This window comes from Syngnathus acus, chromosome 3 (assembly GCF_901709675.1).
Source record: "Syngnathus acus chromosome 3, fSynAcu1.2, whole genome shotgun sequence".
Taxonomy (NCBI): domain Eukaryota; kingdom Metazoa; phylum Chordata; class Actinopteri; order Syngnathiformes; family Syngnathidae; genus Syngnathus; species Syngnathus acus.
The window spans coordinates 19,073,820-19,095,565 of NC_051089.1; the positions used below are offsets into that span (position 1 = coordinate 19,073,820).

Here is a 21,746-nt window from a genome sequence, read left to right on the forward strand (position 1 = left end):
CTATCCCAGCAGTCATCGGGCAGTAGGCGGGGTACAACCTGAACCGGTTGCCAGCGAATCACAGGGCACACTGAGACAAACAACTATCCGCACTCACACCGTACGGGCAATTTGGAGTGCTCAATCGGCCTACCATTCATGTTTTTTGGGATGTGGGAGGAAACTGGAGTACCCAGAGAAAGCCCACGCAGGCACAGGGAGAACATGCAAACTCCACATAGGGAGGGCTGGAGGTGGAATCGAAAGTGCACCCTCTGAACTATGAGGCGGACGTGCTAACCAGTGCACGGACTGCGCGGACTGTGAGCCCAATCACACAGTCTCAAATCCTGAAAAAGTGATTTTACTTCACAGGGGCCACAAATGGAGAGCTGTGCAATATACCTGAGATTTTGATATCGATCGATACCAAGTAAAAATTGGCAGTATAGTTGATACTGATACCAAGTACTTTTAGGTTAATATTTTTTTTTAAATTGCTTGTTTTATTAAATAACGCATTTTGTTCAAATTAAACGTTCTTGTTGAGTTTTAAACCGCCCCATACTGTCTTCAATGGAAGCATACCTGGATTGTTGTTTTAATTTACAATACAAGTAGTACGTAATCTGCATCTTCTTCATCTCTGCCTTTCTTAGACCAGAAAAGTCCTTTAGTCCGCTTGTTTGGTCCGGGCCAAAAGCGCACTTTTTTTCATTTGGTGCGGTTGCCAGACTGTACATTTTGTAAGTGAAGTATATTTTGTAAACGCATCCACACTTTGTAGGATAAAGCAGACTTTGACTTTGACTTGTGACACACGATCTGTGCTCCCATTGGACAGCAATGACCAGAGCGGCACACAGAGCCCAGACCCGGAAATGGAGGAAAACATGTGAGTACTGCTCTGCATATTTGTGCTGTTGGTTCGAATCTACGCTGTTTGTATTCACACCTGAAGCGAACCGCACCAGAGTTTGTTTGGAAGTGAACCAAGACCACTTTAAAAAGTGGGTCTCGGTCCGGTTCTTGAATCCTCACCAGAATTTGTTTGTGTGTATTCACACTTGCATAAAAGGTCTGTACCAGCGTTAGAATCGAACCCGAGTCCTTTTAAAGTGAGCCAAATTGTCAGGTCTGAATACACCCTTAAATTCCTTTAGTCCAGACACCTTGTTCTTGCTTGTTTTAATTTGATTCATTAATTAAATGAAACAGTGCAACCTTATTTACCGTTCTCGTGGTTTTCTTTCCACTGGCTTTCTACTGGCAATGAAAGACAAGATAAGGAAAAATTGTGCACTCTGTTTGCAAGTACTTTACTTGCAGTTAAAGTCAAGCTATTTTCACTCAGACAATATATTTTATGTTGTGCTTTAATAATAAACAGCTTGCCAGTGGATAGAAAAGCTTAAACAAAGCAAAACACAACAATATCAAGTCAAAGTCAAAGTCAAAGTCAGCTTTATTGTCAATCCCTTCATATGTCAAGACACACAAAGAAACCGAAATTCCGTTTCCTCCATCCCACGGTGACGAGACATACAAGTAGGCGACACAAAACAAAAACAAGAATGCCCAAACCATAAATAACAAATAATAAATAAAATAAAATAAAATGAGCGATGAATAAATAACAGACCCATTAAATATGAGGGGCAAAACCGAGCCAGTGTGCATACAGCAAGAACAGGACGCTACGCTGAAAGGGGGAGCGAGTTCAGGATCCTAACAGCCTGGAGTACGAAGCTGTTGGAAAGTCTGGTGGTGCGGGAGCGCAGGCTCCCGTACCGCCTCCCAGAGGGCAGAAGTTCAAACAAAGAGTGAGCGGGGTGACTCACATCACTCACAATCTTGGTCGCCTTGCGGGTGAGTTGGGAGGTGTAAATGTCCTTCAAGGAGGGGAGAGAAGCACCAATAGTCTTACTAGCCGTTTTCACTACGCGCTGCAGGGCCTTCAAGTCTTGGTCAGTGCAGCTGCCACCCCAGACAGCAATACAGCTGGAGAGGACGCTCTCAATGGTGCCGCGGTAAAAAGTAGTCATGACGGCCGGAGGAGCCCCCGCTCGCCTGAGTTTCCGAAGGAAGTACAGGCGGCGCTGGGCCTTCTTCGCCAGCGACGCGGTGTTGGTGGACCAGGAGAGATCTTCACTGATGTGCACCCCCAGGAACCTGGCACTGCTCACTCGCTCCACCACAGCACCGTCGATGGTCAGCGGCAGGTGTTGGGCGTGACCCTTCCGGAAGTCAACAACAATCTCCTTGGTCTTGTCGACGTTCAGCAGGAGGTTGTTGTCCCTGCACCACGCGGTCAGAAGGTCAACCTCCAGCCTGTATTGAGTCTCGTCTCCCTTGGTGATGAGACCCACCAGAGTCGTGTCGTCAGCAAACTTCACTATGCGGTTGCCGCTGCAGGTGGCAGCGCAGTCATGCGTCAGGAGGGTGAAGAGCAGCGGACTGAGCACGCAGCCTTGGGGGGCCCCTGTGCTCAGCGTGATGCTGGCGGAGATCTTGTCGCCAACACGTACCACCTGTGGCCTCTGACAGAGGAAGTCCAGTAGCCAGTTGCAGAGGCAGGTACTGAGGCCCAGCTTGTCAAGTTTGCTGATGAGACGCTGCGGCACAATGGTGTTGAAGGCAGAACTGAAGTCCACAAACAGCAACCTCACATACGAGTCCTTCCCCTCCAGGTGGGTGAGGGCCGAGTGGAGGGCAGAGCAGATGGCATCCTCAGAGGACCGTTTGGCCCGGTACGCAAACTGGAAGGGGTCAATGGTGGGGGGGAGAACTGACCGGATGTGCTCCAAGACAAGCCGCTCAAAGCACTTCATGATGATGGGCGTAAGTGCCACGGGGCGGTAGTCATTGAAGCAGGACGGAGCAGGCTTCTTCGGCACAGGTACGATGGTGGCAGCTTTGAAACACGACGGGACGATGGCCTGCTGCAGGGAAGTGTTAAAGATGTCCGTGAAGACACCCGTCAGCTCACCAGCGCAGTCCTTCAGCGCTCGACCCGGGATGTTGTCCGGGCCCGCCGCCTTACGGATGTCGATAGCGGCAAGCGTCCTCCTCACGCTGTCGGCGGAGAGGCACAGGGGCAGCTCGTGGGAAGGGGGAGTTGCCTTCAGCGGGCAAGTGCTGTTCTGAGCGTCGAAGCGAGCAAAGAAGCGGTTGAGGTCATCGAGCAGACGGACGTCTCCATCACAGCTCTGCGGCGCGGGCTTGTAGTCCGTGATGGTCTGAATGCCCTGCCAAAGGCGCCGTGCGTCCCTGCTGTCCTCGAAGTGGGCGGTAATTTTGCCCGAGAACGCCCTCTTCGCTTCTTTGATGCCCTGGGACAGGTCGGCCCTCGCAGTCCTCAAGCCAGCCACATCCCCCGCCCGGAAGGCTTTGTCCCTGGCCCTCAGCAGCCTGAAGACAGCCCCTGTCAGCCATGGCTTCCGGTTAGCCCGAGTGACTACGGATACTGTGTGTGTCACATCATCAATGCACTTCCCGATGTAGGAGGAAACAGAGTCAGTATACTCCTCAATGTCCGCCCGACCGTCGCAAGTGGCCGCCCTCCTAAACACGTCCCAGTCGGTAGAGCCAAAGCAGTCACGAAGCGCATCAGAGGCACCCTCAGGCCACACCCGCACCCGCTTGCGAACTGGTCTGGATGTTCTCACCTTTTGTCTGTATGCGGGCAAAAGCATAACAGTGAGATGTCCATCACTGTACACAATAATTATTTGAAAATAACTGAAATCATAGAAATAAATTAAAAGGATTGATACTAGCTGGTTGGTATTGATGCAATACCAATACTCACAGTAGTATCAATTCTTGGATACTTGGATTGATCTGTACAGCCCTACCCATATCCTTCTGATAAACAGAACAGGACTAAGTGGCAGCATAGCCACCAGTGTAAAATGTTTTAACTTTATCTAGCTTTCTGAATTTATTTTGCTATTTTATGTGAGTAGACAGAAAATGCAACACCTAAAATCCGTCCATCCATTTTCTGTACCGCTTGTCCCCACGGGGGTCGCGGGCGTGCTGGATATTATCCCAGCGGTCATCGGGCAGCAGGTGGGGGACACCCTGAACCGGCTGCCAGCCAATCGCAGGGCACACAGAGACAAACAACCATCCGCACTCGCACTCACACCTAGGGGCAGTTTGGAGTGCTCAATCGGCCTACCAAGCATGTTTTTTGCGATGTGGGAGGAAACCCGAGTGCCCGGAGAAAACATTGAAAAACTCCACACAGGGAGGGTCGGAGGTGGAATCGAACCCGCACACTCCTAACTGTGAGGCGGACGTGCTAACCAGTGCCCCACCGAGTCGGGCACGGGTGTAATGTTAGTCAATTAATAAATAATAATAATTCGTTAAATTTGTATAGCGCTTTTCAAAAACCCAAAGACGCTTACAGGGAACAAGGCAAAGACATACGGGACATATATAGATTTGGGTGTCATCAGCGTAGCAGTGGAAGTTCAGATTGAGTTTGTGGATGACATTACCAAGGGGAAAGAGGTAGCATAGGAGGGGGCCAAGAACTGAGCCTTGGGGAACCCTTGTGTAGCTGGGGAGAGGATGGATGTGTGGCCGGAGAGAGAGACGAACCGGTTTCTGTTGGTGAGATAAGAGGTGAGCCAGTCGAGTGCAGTGCCCTCAACACCTAGTTGGCGCAGCCTTTGAAGGAGGATGGAGTGGTTCACAGTGTCAAAGGCTGCGCTAAGGTCGAGTAGTAACAGAATGTTGAGGGCACCAGAGTCTGCAGAAATGAGGAGATCGTTGGTGACTTTAACAAGAGCTGTTTCGGTGCTGTGAAGTGGGCGGAATCCGGACTGAAAGGGTTTATAGAGGTTGTTGGACTGGAGATGGGTGTGGAGTTGGGCGGAGAACATGCGTTCGAGGGTTTTGGGAAGGAATGAAAGGTTGGAGATGGGACGGTAGTTGGAGAGGTTGACTGGGTCCAGGGTGGGCTTTTTGAGGACGGGGGTGATGGCTGCAAGCTTATAGACAGTGGGAAAGTGGCCAAGGGATAGAGACTGATTAAAAAGGGTGGTGAGGTGAGGGAGGAGGACAAGGAGGCAGGCTTTAGGTTAAGGTTGTTGGAAGGGGGTCGAGAGAGCAGGTGGTTGGCTTAGATGCGGTGATGATGTCGAGGATGGTGGAGGAGTCGACAAGGGAGACGGCAGTGAGAGAGGGGAAGGGCAGGAGGTCTGGAAAGGGGGGCAGGGGAGGTGGGGGTGGAGGAGTTATTCATGGTGGCGGTCAGAGAACTGTTGATTTGGGTGATTTTGTTGTTAAAGTTGACAAGGAAGGAGTTACGGAGGGCGGGTGAGGAGGGTGGGTTGGTGGCCGGTGACTGGAGCAATTTGGTGGAGAACACTATGCGGGGGTTCAGGTTGGTGTCATTAATGAGAGATGAGAAGTAAGCAGATATGGCAACAAGGAGAGCATCCCGGTAGGAGGAGATGTGTTGTTTGAAGGTTTCAGCATGGACAGTGAGGCGGGTTCTTTTGTAGAGGCGTTCAAGTTGACGGCCAGTTTGTTTCATGGAGCGGAGTTCCGGGGTGTACCAGGGGGCAGAGTTAGTGAATGTAACAGAGAAAGTTTTCCAGGGGGCTAGGGAATCAAGGGAGTCAGAAAGGATGTTGTTGAGCATGGTGGGGAGGTCATCAGGGGAGGAAGGGGTGGGGTCGGAGGGAAGGGCAGAGGATAAAAGCTGGCAAAGCGTGATTGGGTTTACGGTCTTGATGTTGCGGTAGGAGATGGTGCGTTTTGTGGAATTATGAGGCGAGGGTAGAGGGGCGGAGAAGAGGATGCAGAGATGATCTGACAGTGGGAAGGCGAGAGGACGGGGGTTGGATGTGAGTGGAAAGGAGGAGAATACTATATCCAGGGTGTGGCCTTTGGTGTGGGTGGGGAAGTTGATGTACTGGGTGAGATGGAAGCAGTCCAGAAGAGAGATGAAGTCGGACGTCAGTGGGGCAGTTGGCTGGTCGATGTGGATGTTGAAGTCACCAATGAGTAGGAGGCAATAGGAGACTGAGGATACAATGGTGAGGAGTTCAGAGAGTTCAGAAAGAAAAGACGGATGTGACTTTGAGGGGCGGTAGATGAGAACAGCAGTAGTAGAGTTAGGGAGGGAAAAAGAACAAAGACGTGATATTTTCACGTGTCCTGACTCCTTCTGCACCGGTTGGTGCGCGTGGACGGCGGCCTTCCCCTGGGCTTGAATTCAGTCACGTCCGCAGTGACGTACATTGCACGCCCCGCGCGATCAGGGCTCATTTCCGCTGTACCGGATCCTGGACAAAAGTGCTTTTTTCTTTTTTTTCCTACCCTGCGCTTGTCCTCAGTGAAGCACATTGCTCTGAGGCACGCCCCGCGCTATGGGCGCTCATTGCCACTATCCCGACTCTTTCGGCACGGTGGTGGATTTTTCCTTCAAGCGCGGCTGTCTCACGTCTCTGCTCCCGCCCTGCTGGGCTAGACTTCCTGCTGTTACAACACCACTCATTGTGAACATAAATGCAGAGACCCCCTCCTCTGCTCTTACCCGAGTCCCTTTTTTTGTCCTGCCGATGTAGCGTGCGGCCTACTAGCTCGACTGCAGTATCGGGAATCAGCGGGTGAAGCCACGACTCCATGATGAAAATAATGCTGCAGTTCCGCACGAAGGTCATCGGGCCATCTGTAGCTCCAGCTCGTCCATTTTGTGGGTGATGGATGTAGCGTTCGAGAGGAAGAGGCTTGGTACTGCTGGCCTGTGGGGTTGTTTACGTAGCCTAGCAGCCGGGCCCGATTGGCGTCCCCACTTCTGCTTCCTCTCTCTCCGCCGCCTCTTGCGCTTGCCGAGTGGGCTGACCATCCACGGAGACCCTGGCAGTCTCGCTATGTCCTCCGGGATGTTGTGTTTATGGTGATAATCACCCGAAAGCGACAAACTGTGCCTGCAGCCGAGGTCGATAAGGTTCTGGCGACTATATGAAACGCCTGCATTGTTGAAATGAAAAAGTGCACACAAGAAAAATACGAAAAACAGGTACCAAACTGAAGGGGTAAGAGTGCGCCGCCATCTTGCAACATCCTTGGAACCGTTGGTTCCCTCCGTGCTAATCAGTGCTGATCGCCACCGCCTGGCCTTTGTTATCCGCTGATTAGGGCGTGTATACGTATAGACGCTGTTCGCCGGTCAGTCCACGCTGTTTCATTTGCTTTGACACACGCACGCTTGCCACCTGATTCCCATTTGCCTGATCCACTCTGTAGCGATACGCCTGGCTGGTTGTCTGCCTTGACACACGCACGCCTACCACCTGATTCCCATTTGCCTGATCCGCTGTGTAACGAGGTGCCACCACGACGCACGACAGAAGCTCGCTAACCGGCTCGTCAGTCGCCTCGGGCACCCGCTCTGCTGGTGTTCTCGCCTCCCTTTTCCTCTTTTCCCATTCCTTAAATAAATAGTCCGTGTTGCACATGGTTGTCCTGTCTTGTTCGTGACAGGCTGACTGCTGAGCTCCCCGGGCTTTTTCCACTGCTCAGAAGCACGTCCGCGCTGTCAACGTGGATTTAAACACCGTTTAAACCCGTCACTTATAAACCTGCGAAGTAGTGCAGTTACATAAGGTGAAGTGCAAAGTGGCGAGGGATCACTGTATATTGTTAAGGGACTTATGAAAAACATGCCCAAAACATTTCAAGATTAAATTTGCTCAATAAAAAGTATGGCTTTACTTTTTGCTTTCCCAACATTTTCTTAATGAGAAAGAGAAAGGTAGCAGTGCCTCATTCCTTCAGTCAAAAGCCCGAAATAATTTTGTATATTTGTCGATGGCAAAGGGAGTTTACTCAGTAGTGTGCAATGAGTAGGAGATGTAGTTGACAATTGCTCTATGAAGAGAACAAATCTGAATGACTGATAATGAGTCATGAGGTTCAATATTGGATGAGTTTATTAATTTGTTGCGTGATTAAGTACACATAATACATTTGCATGGAACCAGTTCACATTTGAATATTACCGTTTTTTCCCATGTATAATGCGCAAAATTTAACTAATTTATTGTCCTAAAATCTGGGGTGCGCATTATACATGGGTACAATTTTTAAAAATTCTTTTTTTTTCTTTTTTTGTGAAGAAAATCATGGTACAACAATTTTTGAAGAAAATCTTGTCACGGATGGTTCTTTACAACGTCACTCTTTTCATTTTAACCTAACTGATCGCGGTGGTGCCTTTATGGGCAGTCGGAGAAATCAACGGCAACAAAAAAAATACATCCAGCCTAGTTAAGAAATCACCAGAAAGATCACCATGACAATTGTGAATAATAAATAAATAATTATTATATATATTATATATATTATTATTATAATAAATAATTGTGATAAATAACTGGAACATCACTCAAATATTGGTGATCCCGTTGAGAGTCTCACATATTTCTTCGCTATCGAGTTTGCTACTGCATGCGCAGTGATACTGACCGGCAGAATAACATCTGGTTGTTCCCAAAGATGATCTTTTTTCTGAAATAATTTTATGTTTACGGACTTAAGTAACCCGGCCGGGTCATACCAAAGACTGTAAAAATGGGACCCATTGCCTCCCTGCTTGGCACTCAGCATTAAGGGTTGGAATTGGGGGGTTAGATCAGTGATCCCCAACCTTTTTGCGCCACGGACCGGTTACGTGTCAGAAATATTTTCGCGGACCGGCCTTTATATAAATAAATAATACATTTATATAACTAAATAATACATTTATATAAATAAATAATACATTTATAATAAATACATGAATACGATGAAACAAAATGATACGACTGGCATAAAAACAAGTATAAACGACATTAAAATAAAACTCACCATTACATTGAATTAGTGGGAGCACTGAGCTTGTTTCTCAGAAACGAGCCGGTCCCATCTAGGCGTAATCGGAGACAATGACACCCGAAGTGGTTAAGGTTTGTCTTTTAATGCAGGATGCTTGGTCTCCATGTGCCGAAGCAGTTTTGAGGGCTTCATTGCCTCGTTAGCTAGCCTGTCGCCACATATTATGCAGAGTGGGCTTGGCGCGTCATAGTCTTTTAAATGCAGCTTTCCTTTTCTTAGAAGTCGTAGCCTCTTCTTCTTCCGTCTCCTCATTGGGCTTTTTTCCCTTTCCGAAGAAGCTTTCCAAACATCTCTGTTTCTTGCTCATTTTTGCTTGCTTCGCGGGCTCAACTGAGGTGACATGTCACGTGACCGAGACGAGCGTCTTGACCTGAACCGACGGATGTAATTGGGAGAGAATCGCCAATTTTTTTATATTTTTCAAAATAAATACTTACTCATTTTTGCTAGCTTTGCGGGCTCGACTGGGGAAACATGTCACGTGACCGGGACGAGCGTCATTAAAGGCGCTCGGTCTGCTCCATCCTGGAGCGTCGCCGGACTCGCCTGCTATTCCGGTTGGACGTCCGGGCCTGGCTGGCGGCCAACCCAGCTCGCCCGGCCGTGCCTTCCATTCTTCTGGCGAACGTTCGATCGCTGGACATCAACATGCCTGCTGAGTTGCCTGCGGACCGGACAGTGCGTAGCTGCTGTGCATCTGGAGCGGATGGCGTGCTATCGGGCGGACCGGGCCATTGTACGAGGGGGAACATCGCGAGGAGGTGGACTGTGCGTCTACATCCGTGACGAATGGTGCCGGGACTCTGTTGTGGGATGCCAGCACTGCTCGCCACTGGCGAAGTTTGTGATCTCCACGCTGTTGGGGTCCTGAACTCTCTCCCCGTTGTTTTACTTGTGTGTTAATCGTGTACTGTGTCTCGTCACCGTGGGATAGGGGGAACGGTATTTCGGTTTCTTTGTGTGTCTTAGCATGAAGGAATTGACAATAAAGCTGACTCTGACTCTGACTCTGACCTGAATTAATTGATCGTCGATTAAAACTTTTTTTTTTTTTTTTCTGTGTGGCTTGGCGGCCCGGTACCAAGTGACCCACGGACCGGTACCGGTCCGCGGCCCGGTGGTTGGGGACCACTGAGTTAGATCACCAAATGATTCCCGAGCGCGGCGCCGCTGCTGCTCACTGCTCCCCTCTCCCCCAGGGGATGGATCAAAATCACACGGGGATGGGTCAAATGCAGAGGACAAATTTCACCAAACCCAGATGTGTGTGTGACGATCATTGGGACTTTAACTTTAACTTTACTTAGCTGAGCACGTTTCCATCTTGCCAACATCCATCCAAAACCTATGTTTGCAACACGCAACAGGTTTTTGGGAGACTACGAAAAAAAAAACAAGAAGGTTCAAAAAGATTTTCTATTGCGACTCCACGACCCTGAAATCATCCGTCGAGTAAATTAGAGCAGCAACCGCAATAGAAATATTTAAATATTGACTTGATACTTACTTTCACACTTTAGCATTTAGTTAACTACATGCTGGTTGCTGTTTTAGTACTGCTTTTCTTCTCTCCACCCCATTCCTCTCCCACATGAAGCGGGACGACCAAATCTGAGGCTGTAGACCAGGGGTGTCCAAACGTTTTACAAGGTGGCCAGATTTGATAAAGTGAAGGGGCCCAGGGGCCAATAGTTTTTTGGGACATTTTTTAACTACAGAAATTTCATGCAAATACACAGTTATGAAACTAATTTCATTGTCCCAATTGTCTTTATTTTTTAAATGACAAAATAACCAAATATAAGCCACTCAGGCAGATGTGAACAACTCTAAAAACACAAATTCTGCCTTTCATTCATATCTGAAGAGTCAGATAACATTGAACAAAATGTATGAAATACCTTAAATTTACAAGAGTTTAAAATTATTTTTGCCTCATGAACATTTTAAACAGGTTATAAGTTATGCAAAGTTGTCTGTTATTATTAAAACTTAAAACGCCTCCCCTGCCATCATGAAAAGGGGGAAAAAAAAACAATTGTTTTTATTATAGTCATTTTCCATTTAATTTCAATAGTTTTGTATCATTTTGAACCAAAATCGCTGAATTTTTATAGTTATTTGAAAACCGAAGACGATTCGCTCGGAGGAACCAACTTCCTGTCTAGCCTCCTCTGAGGATTGCGTAATAACACGGCTGCCAATGTTGACACGCTATGCCGTGAGACAGAACTGCTCTCTGTCTTTATGTTGCTGTTTAAGTGTTCAAACACTGTGGCTATATTACCGTATTTTTTGGACTAAAAGTCGCTCCGGAATATAGGTCGCATTAGCCATAAAATGCACAATAACGTGAAAAAAAACATATATAAGTCGCTCCGGAGTACGTCGCATTTTGGGGGAAATTTATTCGACAAAATCTAACACCAAGAACAGACATGAACGAGCAACAACAGACTAAACGATAGGTATGCTAAAGTGACATAAACACAAACGAAGAGCTGAGAACGGGCCTGATGTAACATTCAGAGTTATTCAAATAACTATTACATAAATAACACGTTTATAAAACCATCTGTGTCACTCCAATTCATTAAATCCATCGATCGTCCTTTATGTCAACATGCCGGCCGGGTGCGCGCCGCTGACGGCGATTGCCCTTCAAAATATTCCACAGGCCCATATAAAGATATATAAATTATATATCAAATAACTATTATATGAGCAATAATATTATCAAACGATCTGTGTCACTCCAAATCATTAAATCCATCGATCAAATTCCTCGTCATTTGTCAACCACGCCGCGCGTGCGTCCTGACATCAGCCTCGGCGTTATTCCACAGATATAGTATAGAACTATATCGTAAAGTACAAGGAAAGACGTGGGTTTGGTAAACGGCTCTTTATTTAACAAAACAAGAGTTCAACAAGCCAACAACTACTGAACTGTAACGATAAAAACATATACAAGTTGCTACACGAAATAAAATATATCAAATAACTATAACATAAGTAGTTCACCGCCACACGGCCCCAAGCACCGGCGTGGACTTCCAGGCGTGTGGTGGCGTGGACTTCCATCCCCAGAGGTGGCACTTCTAGCCACGGAGGTGGAAGAGAGCTCCATAGAATAGGACCGGGCGTGCATAAAAGCCATGTCCGAGCCCCATCCACCGTCCCCGGAGAGCCACCCGGCCGAGCGCCGGCCCCCGACTTCCATCCGCGGAGGTGAAAGAGAGCTCCGTAGAGTAGGACCGGGCGTGCGTAGAAGCCATGTCCGAACCCCATCCACCGTCCCCAGACAGCCACCCGGTTGAGCGCCGGCCCCCGACTTCCATCCACGGAGGTGAAAGAGAGCTCCGTAGAGTAGGACCGGGCGTGCGTAAAAGCCAGAATAGTTTTTCAAACCTCCTGTGTCACTCCAAATCATTAAATCCTTCAAACTCTTCGTCCTCCGTGTCACTTACAAACAAAGTTGCTAATGATGCCGGTATTACGTGGGGCCCTTCGTCATTTTCATCATCCCGTGATCGAATCTTTCTCCTTTATGTAAACAACCGCCGCGCCGCGCCGCTGACGTCACTTGAAATTCAAATTACAGTAATCCCTTGCTACATCGCGGTTTCACTTTTTGTTTTGAATTTTGAAAATTTGTGAAAAAATTCACAAATAAGTCGCTCCTCAGTATAAATCGCCCCCCCACCCAAACTATGAAAAAAAAGCGTCTTATAGACCGAAAAATACGGTAACTAATTTCCGTAGTTAAACTGACGTATATAATATCTTGTGTTTTTTGTCATCTGTCTGTAACGTCGTGTTTCTTTAGATCAGTGGTTCCCAAACTTTTGCAGGCTGGCGCCCCCTTTGGCTCCCCAGTGAATTCCTAGCGCCCCCCCCCAAGGCATTTATATAAATAAATAATACATTTATATAAATAAATAAATAAATAATACATTTATAATATCATTAACATTACGTTGAATTAGTGGGAGCACTGAGTTTGTTTCTCAGAAACGAGCCGGTCCCATCTAGACGTAATCGGAGACAATGACACCCGAAGTGATTTAAGGTTTGTCTTTTATTGCAGGATGCTTGGTCTCCATGTGTTGAAGCAGTTTTGAATGCTTCACTGCCTGGTTAGTTAGCCTGTCGCCACATATTAGCTTTGCGGGCTCGACTGGGGAAACATGTCACGTGACCGGGACGAGTGTCTTGACCTGAATTAATTGATCGTCAATAAAAAAAATATTCTGTGCGGCTTGGCGGCCCGGTACCAAGTGACCCACGGACCGGTCCGCGGCCCGGTGGTTGGGGACCACTGCCCTAACCAGCTCAACACAACACGGCGCGTTCTGGCGAGTCCCCAATTTCATGTTGACTTGAACTCAAGATGATGTTGACCGCCAGAATGCGGTTTTTATTATAAGATAAAATTCTGAACATTACAAGCTTGAAATTACAAACCTGAGCTTTTGCTTTTGTAGTCTATGCTGTCGGATCTGACTGGGCCAGAGCGGCGTGTTGTGTACAAATCGACTGCCGCCCCCCTACCGCCCCCCTACCGCCCCTTTCTTCCTCACCGCCCCCCCAGATCTTTCCACCGCCCCCAGGGGGGCGGTACCGCCCACTTTGGGAACCACTGCTTTAGATGAACAAAATGGCTTTGAAAAGATACCTTACGGAGGCTACGAAAAAAGGTTCTCCAGCCTTATGGCAGGGGGTGCTAGTGATCCCGGGATGCTTCATGCGCCTACTTGTAGAATAAGAGATCTCCAGTTCAAATTTACAGTGAACAACTGAGGAGAAGTCGTCCATTTATTTCGTTTTTTTTTTTTTTTTTTTTTACAATTCGTTTTCAATGGAGGATTACATATCCAAACGATTTTCAACTATGGATTTTTGGTCGAAGCAGGAGGTCATCAGTAAAGGAAGAGCAACTCCAGAGTTCAAAGGTTTGATTCGGACAACGGGACTTCGGAACGGAGTGGTACGCACGATCGGAAACAAGTTTTTGATTCCATGTGCTTTATTGAGTGTTTTTATGTGTGAAGACTGTTGATATGAGATTTTAATTAAAATAGTTCCAATTAAATAATGAATAAGCCACAGCGTTCCCCAACCTTTTTTGTGACACGGTTAGGTGCCGGACAAATTTTACCGGGGGGGAGGGGCGTGGGGGGGTGACGTCAGTGCCTCCCCAGTCATGAACCTCACCGCACGTCACTGTTAATATTAAGTAATTTTTACTTTTGATTTACTTTTGACTCAGCCCCACGTGATGAATCGCTGTTGTGATGCCAGTTCAGCTTGGAGCTGCTTCACTTTATCAGCGCGGACACTCCCTGTTAGCTTGTCGTATGTGTTAGCATGTTTAGTCTGATGGTGTCTCTTTAGGTGGAAATCCATAAACAAGGCAACCGTCCGTCTCTTTACAAATTAGACAAACAATGATTATGTCTGTGTATGTTCTTCTGTGTGGGTTTTTAGCTTGTATTTTTTATCTTTTTATTTTATTTATTTTTTATTTTATTTTTTTCACTGATCGGTTGGCACTTTTTAAATTTCGTTGTACATGTGTGACAATGACAATAAAGATCTATTCTATTCGTATTTAATCTTTGTCTAATGTGGGTCTTTGAAGCTCTCTCAGGGCGATATGAATAAATTTGTATTATACAAGGGTGTTATAAGGGGAAGAAAAGTCAGCATTTTTTTTCGTTTATCTATCTGGCTGCTTTTGACATGTTTGTTGAATAGGCTGAAATTATGGTAACAACTGAATTGTTTTCAGCTTCCACAAAATGTGTACAGATCCTGGGGCAATGTATAAAATGAGGAAATGGCAGTGGGTGGACTGTAGCAAAATGGGGCTGAGGAGCTCATTACTTTATGTATTCAAATTGCCATCAAACCTGTAATTGTTGCCCACTTCATTTACACGTTATTTGCGTATAAACCGAAGGGTCATGTGATTGAATTTTGTGTGTTAAATACAATACAAAGAACTCAATGTAATATTGGATTAGACAGACATTATTCAAGATTCAAGGGTTTTTATTCGCCATGTTTGAGCGTGCCAAACAAGGAAATTGACTTCGGTAAATCACAGCCTCTGTTCAACATTTAGGTGACTAACAACACTCAGGACATGTGAAAAATGGCAAATATTCTCAAACATCCCCTGATCTTAAACTCCCAAGAGGGCAAGGAAGAACTCAAAACTCCAGCTAGGGGAACTGAGAAACCTTGAGAAGAGACCACAGATGGGAAGGTCCCTTATCCAGGATGACCAGGCTGCAATGGATGCAGAGAGGACACATAGTACAAACAGTGTAGACAAATTCAAAAAAGGTGTGGAGAGCAGGATGTTATTGCACAGTAATGACTCTGAGACTCTAAGAGTGGTGTGAGTTCATCAGAGCAACAGCCTGGGGGAAGAAGCTGTCTCTCTGTCTGCTGGTTTTGGCGTACCGAGCTCTATAACGCCGTCCGGAGGGGAGTAGTTCAAACAGACTGCAACCTGGGTGAGAAGGGTCTGTAGAGATGTTCCTTGCACGTTTCCTGGTCCTGGAGAGGTACAAGTCTTGGATAGATGGGAGGTTGATTCCAATTATCTTCATTGGCCAACCCAAGATCATGACCGTGAACGCACTCCTATCCCCCGCGTCGAGTTAAAAAGTCTCACAGCATGGGGGAGAAATGATCCCTTCAGCCTTTCCGTGAAGCAAGATGGTGTCAACAGCCTGTCACTGAAGCTACTCCTCCGCTCGGTGACGGTGCTGTAAAGTGGGTGGACGGGGTTGTCCTTGATGGACAGCAGCCTGGCCACATCCACAGACGTTAGATCAGGTAGCTCTGCACCCATAACAGAACCCACCTTCCTCACCAGTTTTTCCAGGAGGGAGACATCCATTTTCTTGATGCTGACGGCGGGGACACCCTGAACTGGTTGCCAGCCAATCGCAGGGCACACAGAGACGAACAACCATCCACACACGCACTCACACCTAGGGGCAATAAGGAGCGCTCAATCGGCCTACCAAGCATGTTTTTGGGGATGTGGGAGGCAACCGGAGTGCCCGGAGAAAACCCACGCGGACACGGGGAGAACATGCAAACTCCACACAGGGAGGGCCGGAGGTGGAATTGAACCCGCACCCTCCTTACTGTGAGGCGGACGTGCTAGCCAGTGTGCCACCGAGCCGCCCGCAAATGAAACAAATTACTAATATGTAATATCATACGTAATTTGTAATAATTTTGGAAGTAGCTTGCACAACACTGGTTACAAACACGATACAGCATTGACTTTAATACATCATACGCAGGACAATATATAATCCATCCATCCATTTTCTACACCACTTGTCCAGCGGGGGTCACGGGGACGATGTAGTATACAAACAAAAACACTTATTCAAATGAGTGTACTTTCACAAGTGCTGAGTAGACACCTTGATTAAAACGACGCATAGAAACTGATCACCGAAAGTGTTGATACTATACCTAAAATTGTAGCTGTAAATGTGCGAGTGCGTATGTGCGCGCGTGATCCCACTGCAGATCAAATTAAACATTGACCCGCACTCTCAAATGAATGAAGGTTGGCTTCATATTTTATCACAAATGTTTCCAGGGCATCTGGATTTTGTCAAACACAATAGTGTTACCCTAGATAAATGTATATATTAGTAAGGCATAATGCATGCGGGGCACCGGTTGATAGGAGCATGTGTTCAGTATTAGTAACTCAATGTTGATGAGTCCTCAAGATAGATGGAACTATAATGAGTTACCTAAAACTAACGAATCACATGTACACAAACGCGTGTGACGGCACACGCACAAATATTAAACAAGGCAAAAAAAAAAAAGCGTTCTTACCAGTATCCTCCGTTTCTTGGAAAATTAAACCCCCAACCATTTGGCATTCCATTACGCATATCAGCTTCTTGGCTTTATGGTAAAGACCCCAACCAGATCTATTCCTCAACTGTCGTGTGTAATCTGTGTGTGTGCCCACAGGTTTGTAACCGCCTGCGTTGATGCTTAGACACACATGATGTGGTGCCACCAATCACAATACAATGCTGCCAAACAACTAACGTTAAAAAATAATGATGGTCATAATAATAATAATAATAATAATAATAATAATAATAATAACATCGGGAAGTGTAGCAATGAAAATAATATGAAAAAGAATTCCCATTGTGGCAGAATTTGCCACATTCACAAAGTAGAATAGTAACACTACTTGAACTTTGTAATTCATTCATTAATTCATTAATTCATGCATTCATTCATTCATTCATTTATTCATTAATGTGTTGGGGGGGGTTCATAGATATTATTTTAAAGTAAATAAATACAGGAATACTGGCAAATACAAAACCAAACCCTCCAGAAGATATGATTTGGCGTGTCTGAAATTCACCTATTTTGTCATTGGAAACATCATTTAAGAATCCTATTTTATGAACAATATTATTTCGTATTTGATGGAATGCTGCAGTGCCTATTTGCTGAAGCTTCAACAGTCCAGCTCGTACCGCCCACTTGCAAAAAGGAATAAAGGAGCGAAGAAACCACCACCACACCGCACCAGCAAGTGCGGGGGTGTTTCCGACATCAAGATGTAAAAGCTTTCACGTCAACTACACATCCAGAAAACGCATCTTAACGTTGTGAGTGAATAAGTAGCAGCACAAGTCGCGAGTGGACAATGTGAAGGTATAACCAAGCAATGGGCAATTGACAACGCTTGTGATTCAATGGAATCAACTTCAACACCCAAAATGTAACATTATAGTAAATGTAACAACATAGTGTTAGGACTAAGAAGTGCAAAGGTACAGAGAGAGCGCATGTGTGAATTCTCCCTTCTGTTGTGGCTACATTATGTTTTAATCCTCAGCAGAGACATCTAGTCGAGATATGGCCAACGCTTTTCCTGTTAGATGTGTTTTTAAATATTATTTATTCATTCATTTGTAAATGGAATTATCATATTTTGTAAAAACATACAGGAAATTAACTTACGATTTATGGATCCCAGGCTTAAGCGTGAATAAAACAGAAATTTAGCTTCCACAGAAAACAACAGTACACGCAGACTTTACCTTCTCACCACCAAAAGAGATTCCTCGATGGAAAGTTTCACAGAATATTTGCAGTTATTGTCTGTCACACTCCCCTCTCACCTGAAACAGACAGGGTGGAGGAGGAAGTGTTTCTCATCTCCCCAGGTAAAGTTTCTCCTCCCACATATGTACATCACATTGTCTGGGAGTAGCTGATTGGCCAGAAGCATAGAACTACACTGAAACCCATTCTAAACTACACAAGTACCTACATTTTAAAAATATGACATGCATTTAAGTAAAAGTCGTTGTTCTTTGGCAAAATTATACAAGTTTATATTGTAAAAAGATTGTTCCAACTTAACAGGAATCTAGCGTCCCGAGTGAGGTAGACATTCCTTGACAGGCGTGTTGGAACCTGTTGCATGTTTGTCCTTTTCCAAGCAACATAAACCCCACTGACCCACTGAAAGTCAGAAATCAGGTAGCTCTCTCTCTCTCTCTCTCTCTCTCTCTCTCTCTCTCTCTCTCTCTCTCTCTCTCTCTCTCTCTCTCTCTCTCAATGTATATATCTCAATATGTTACCTAAGACTGATTGGCGACTTGTCCAGGCTGTGTTGCTTGTGCCCACCTGAGAGAGGCTACAGTTGTCCAGTAAAATGGATGGATAGGATAACAAGGACATTGACCATGTTTTATTCATTTTTAAAGCACACGAGAGTGTATATGCATTTTATGTGCATTTTATAATATCAATTTTCATAATGTTTATGAGATTATAGTGACAGTAACATGTCAAGTACAGGGAAAGTGAGTGGAGGCAAAGTCAACCAACCTGAATGACACCATCAGCTAGCCTTCATCACCAGTGACTCAGAGCACAGCGCCAATGTTTGGTATGTGTGCCTTCTCATGCAGGGGCAAAAACAGGGCGTACTGTTTGCAAAATATTTCTCTCTTGGGTGTCATGTTGGCAAATTCAAGGTTTTCCATTTCTGAAAGTAACACCTGGCTTTGGTATGATGGGAATGAGTCCTGCATTAGAATGAGTTTAACCAATCCTGTCCATTGTTCTTTTGAAAAAAGGCAAGCCCTCAGTGTCATTTTACCAACCACACCCAAAACCTCAACAAAATTCATGAGCCAATTAGAGAGGAAGTTTTTCTGTTGCGCCTGTTAGGGGTAGTTTTAAGCAAAGTGTTTCTGTTGTGTGCGCAGAGCACATTTATTCTTTTTTTTTAAATACACTTTTATACCAAAATAAAAAGGGAAACCATAAAAATAATCAATTGTATTTAAGCACTTTGCATGAGACTCAGCGAAACTTTACAATGAGACTTCTACAAACTACAGCCAAAAAGAGGAATTACATACTTTTAAAGATTAACACTAAGAGATGTAGTATATTTAAGCAATACATTATGTAGCAGATATGTAGAAGGCTCTTTCAGCCCAGGTCCGATGCTCGGTTCTGAGAGGTGGAGACAGAGATGTTAGCAGCATGAGGAGCAGAGGGTCTGGGAAGGAGTGTAGTGATGGAGCAGGTTGGAGAATTAGCAAGGAGCCTGGTTGTACAGGGCTTTGTGGGTGAGGAGGAGGGCTTTAAAATGGAGGCGTTGAGGTACAAGGAGCCAGTGGAGCTTCTGGAGAACTGTGGTGAAGTGTGCATGGGAATGGGTACCGTGTTGGTGAGCATGCAAGCAGCAGAGCACTGAAGTCCTGGTCTAATTGAGGGATAACAAAAGTTTAATTTTGTAAAGGCTGTAATCACACAATTCAGAGAAGATTTATTTTGAAATACACCAGGTTTGTGTGAGAGTACTTAGGTTAGATGTCTAGGGTGGTGGTCTGCTGTGCCCTAGAAGTAAACTAGATTTTGGGATAACAAAAGTTGGATTTTGTATGAATTTATTAAATCAAACGTAATTGTTTAAATTGAAGAATCCAGAGGAGTTTATTTTTGAAATGCAACATTCTGTCACAGATCGGAAGGAGCAGGGCGACCAAGTGCAGCTTGGACCAGCGTTTATTCAAGAGAACAAACTAACAGACTCGGCAAATTGTCACGACTCGTCCCCGGTTGTGTTATTATATGTCGGTTGTCATGGTTTCTATCCGTCTGTGTACTCACCCCTCCCTTCCTGTGTCAACTCACAATCCATGTACTAATCACAGTCACCTGCCTCTTTGTTGTCGTCATGTCCTGTTGTTTTCTTGTCTCACGTCCCGGTCAGTCAGTCTAGTTATTGTTTTGTTAAGTCATGTCAGTTTGCCGAGTCTGTTAGTTTGTTCTCTTCAATAAACCCTGGTCCAAGCTGCACTTAGTCGCCCTGCTCCATTCCGATCCATGACAGAATGATCTGACCACTACAGCGACCAGCGCTTGGACCCCCCTCCACCACCAGCTCCCGTCCGCGACGCCCGATCCACGTCCGTCGTCCGAGCTTGTTCCAGCGCCATGGGCTCCGCGGCCGCCATCGGACTTCGATCCCGCGACGCCGGACCCTCGGCCGCCATCGGAGTGCTTGTGGCGCCAGCGGCTCCACGGCCGCCGTCGGACTTCGCTCCAGCGACACCGGCTCTGCGGCCGCCATCGGAGAGCCTCCCGGCGCCATCAGACTCGCGGCCGCCATCGGGCTCCACCCCAGCGTCGCAGGACCCACGGGCGTCGCCAGATTTCAAGCCAGCTGCGCCGGACCCGCGATCGTCCCTGACCCCACTCCTACTGCTGCGGCGCGTGGTGGCTCTTGCTGCTGCCACAGCTCCGCATTCCGAATGCCTCTGATCGCAGTCCGGACTTCCAAATGCCGCCGATTGCGGCTCTGACTTTCCGTATGCCGCCGATTGCGGTTCAGAGTCTCCGTTTGCCACAGAGCGCGGCTCTGCTTTCCGTGTTGCTGCCTTTTGCGGTTCATGTCCCCGAGTTGCCGCAGTTTGCGGTTCATGTCCCCGATTTGCCGCAGTTTGCGGTTCATGTCCCCGAGTTGCCGCAGTTTGCGGTTCATGTCCCCGAGTTGCCGCAGTTTGCGGTTCATGTCCCCGAGTTGCCGCCGTTTGCGGTTCATGTCCCCGAGTTGCCGCCGTTTGCGGTTCATGTCCCCGAGTTGCCGCCGTTTGCGGTTCATGTCCCCGAGTTGCCGCCGTTTGCGGTTCATGTCCCCGAGTTGCTGCCGATTGCGGTTCATGTCCCCGAGTTGCTGCCGATTGCAGTTCATTTTTGGGACGTCGGGAGCCGTCCCTTGTTGGGGGGGTGCTGTCACGACTCATCCCCGGTTGTGTTATATGTAGGTTGTCATGGTTTCTGGCCGTCTGTGTACTCGCCCCTCCCTTCCTGTGTCAACTCACAATCCATGTACTAATCACAGTAACCTGCCTCTCGTTACCTGTCTCGTATTTAAGTCCTGTCTGCGTGTCACTCCCTGTCGGATCATTGTTGTCGTCATGTCCTGTTTTCTTGTCTCACGTCCCGGTCAGTCAAGTTATTGTGTTGTTAAGTCATGTCAGTTTGCCGAGTCTGTTAGTTTGTTCTCTTCAATAAACCCTGGTCCAAGGTCTTAAAACCTTGGTCGCCCTGCTCCATTCCGATCCATGACACATCAGTTTGGTTAGGATACTTGGTACAGTCTAGTGCAGGAGTGCCCAATACGTCGATCGAGATCTATTTATCGATCACGAAGGAAGTGTGGGTAGATTGCATGACATTAAAAAGTAGGGGATACATCTGCACTATGACATTTGTCCGGAAGAAGGCCCAGCAGAGGCTGTACTTCCTGAGACAGC

At 46.6% G+C, this 21,746-nt stretch overlaps 1 protein-coding gene across 5 annotated transcripts in view; it reads right to left on the minus strand.

Moving 5' to 3' along the window:
• ano1a (anoctamin 1, calcium activated chloride channel a) overlaps window positions 1-18,149 on the minus strand; it is a 148,219-nt gene extending 130,070 nt beyond the window's left edge. For 2 of the 5 annotated variants that reach the window (XM_037246649.1, XM_037246648.1), the window contains exon 1: window positions 16,768-16,895. In XM_037246649.1, the coding sequence (XP_037102544.1) occupies window positions 16,768-16,819 (52 nt within the window). In that variant the 5' untranslated portion in view covers window positions 16,820-16,895. Of the gene's footprint in view, window positions 1-16,767; window positions 16,897-17,925; window positions 17,943-18,005 lie in introns of those variants that run through there. The other 3 variants (XM_037246651.1, XR_005097430.1, XM_037246650.1) reach the window with 3 other exon arrangements.
• Window positions 18,150-21,746: the final 3,597 nt, after the last annotated feature.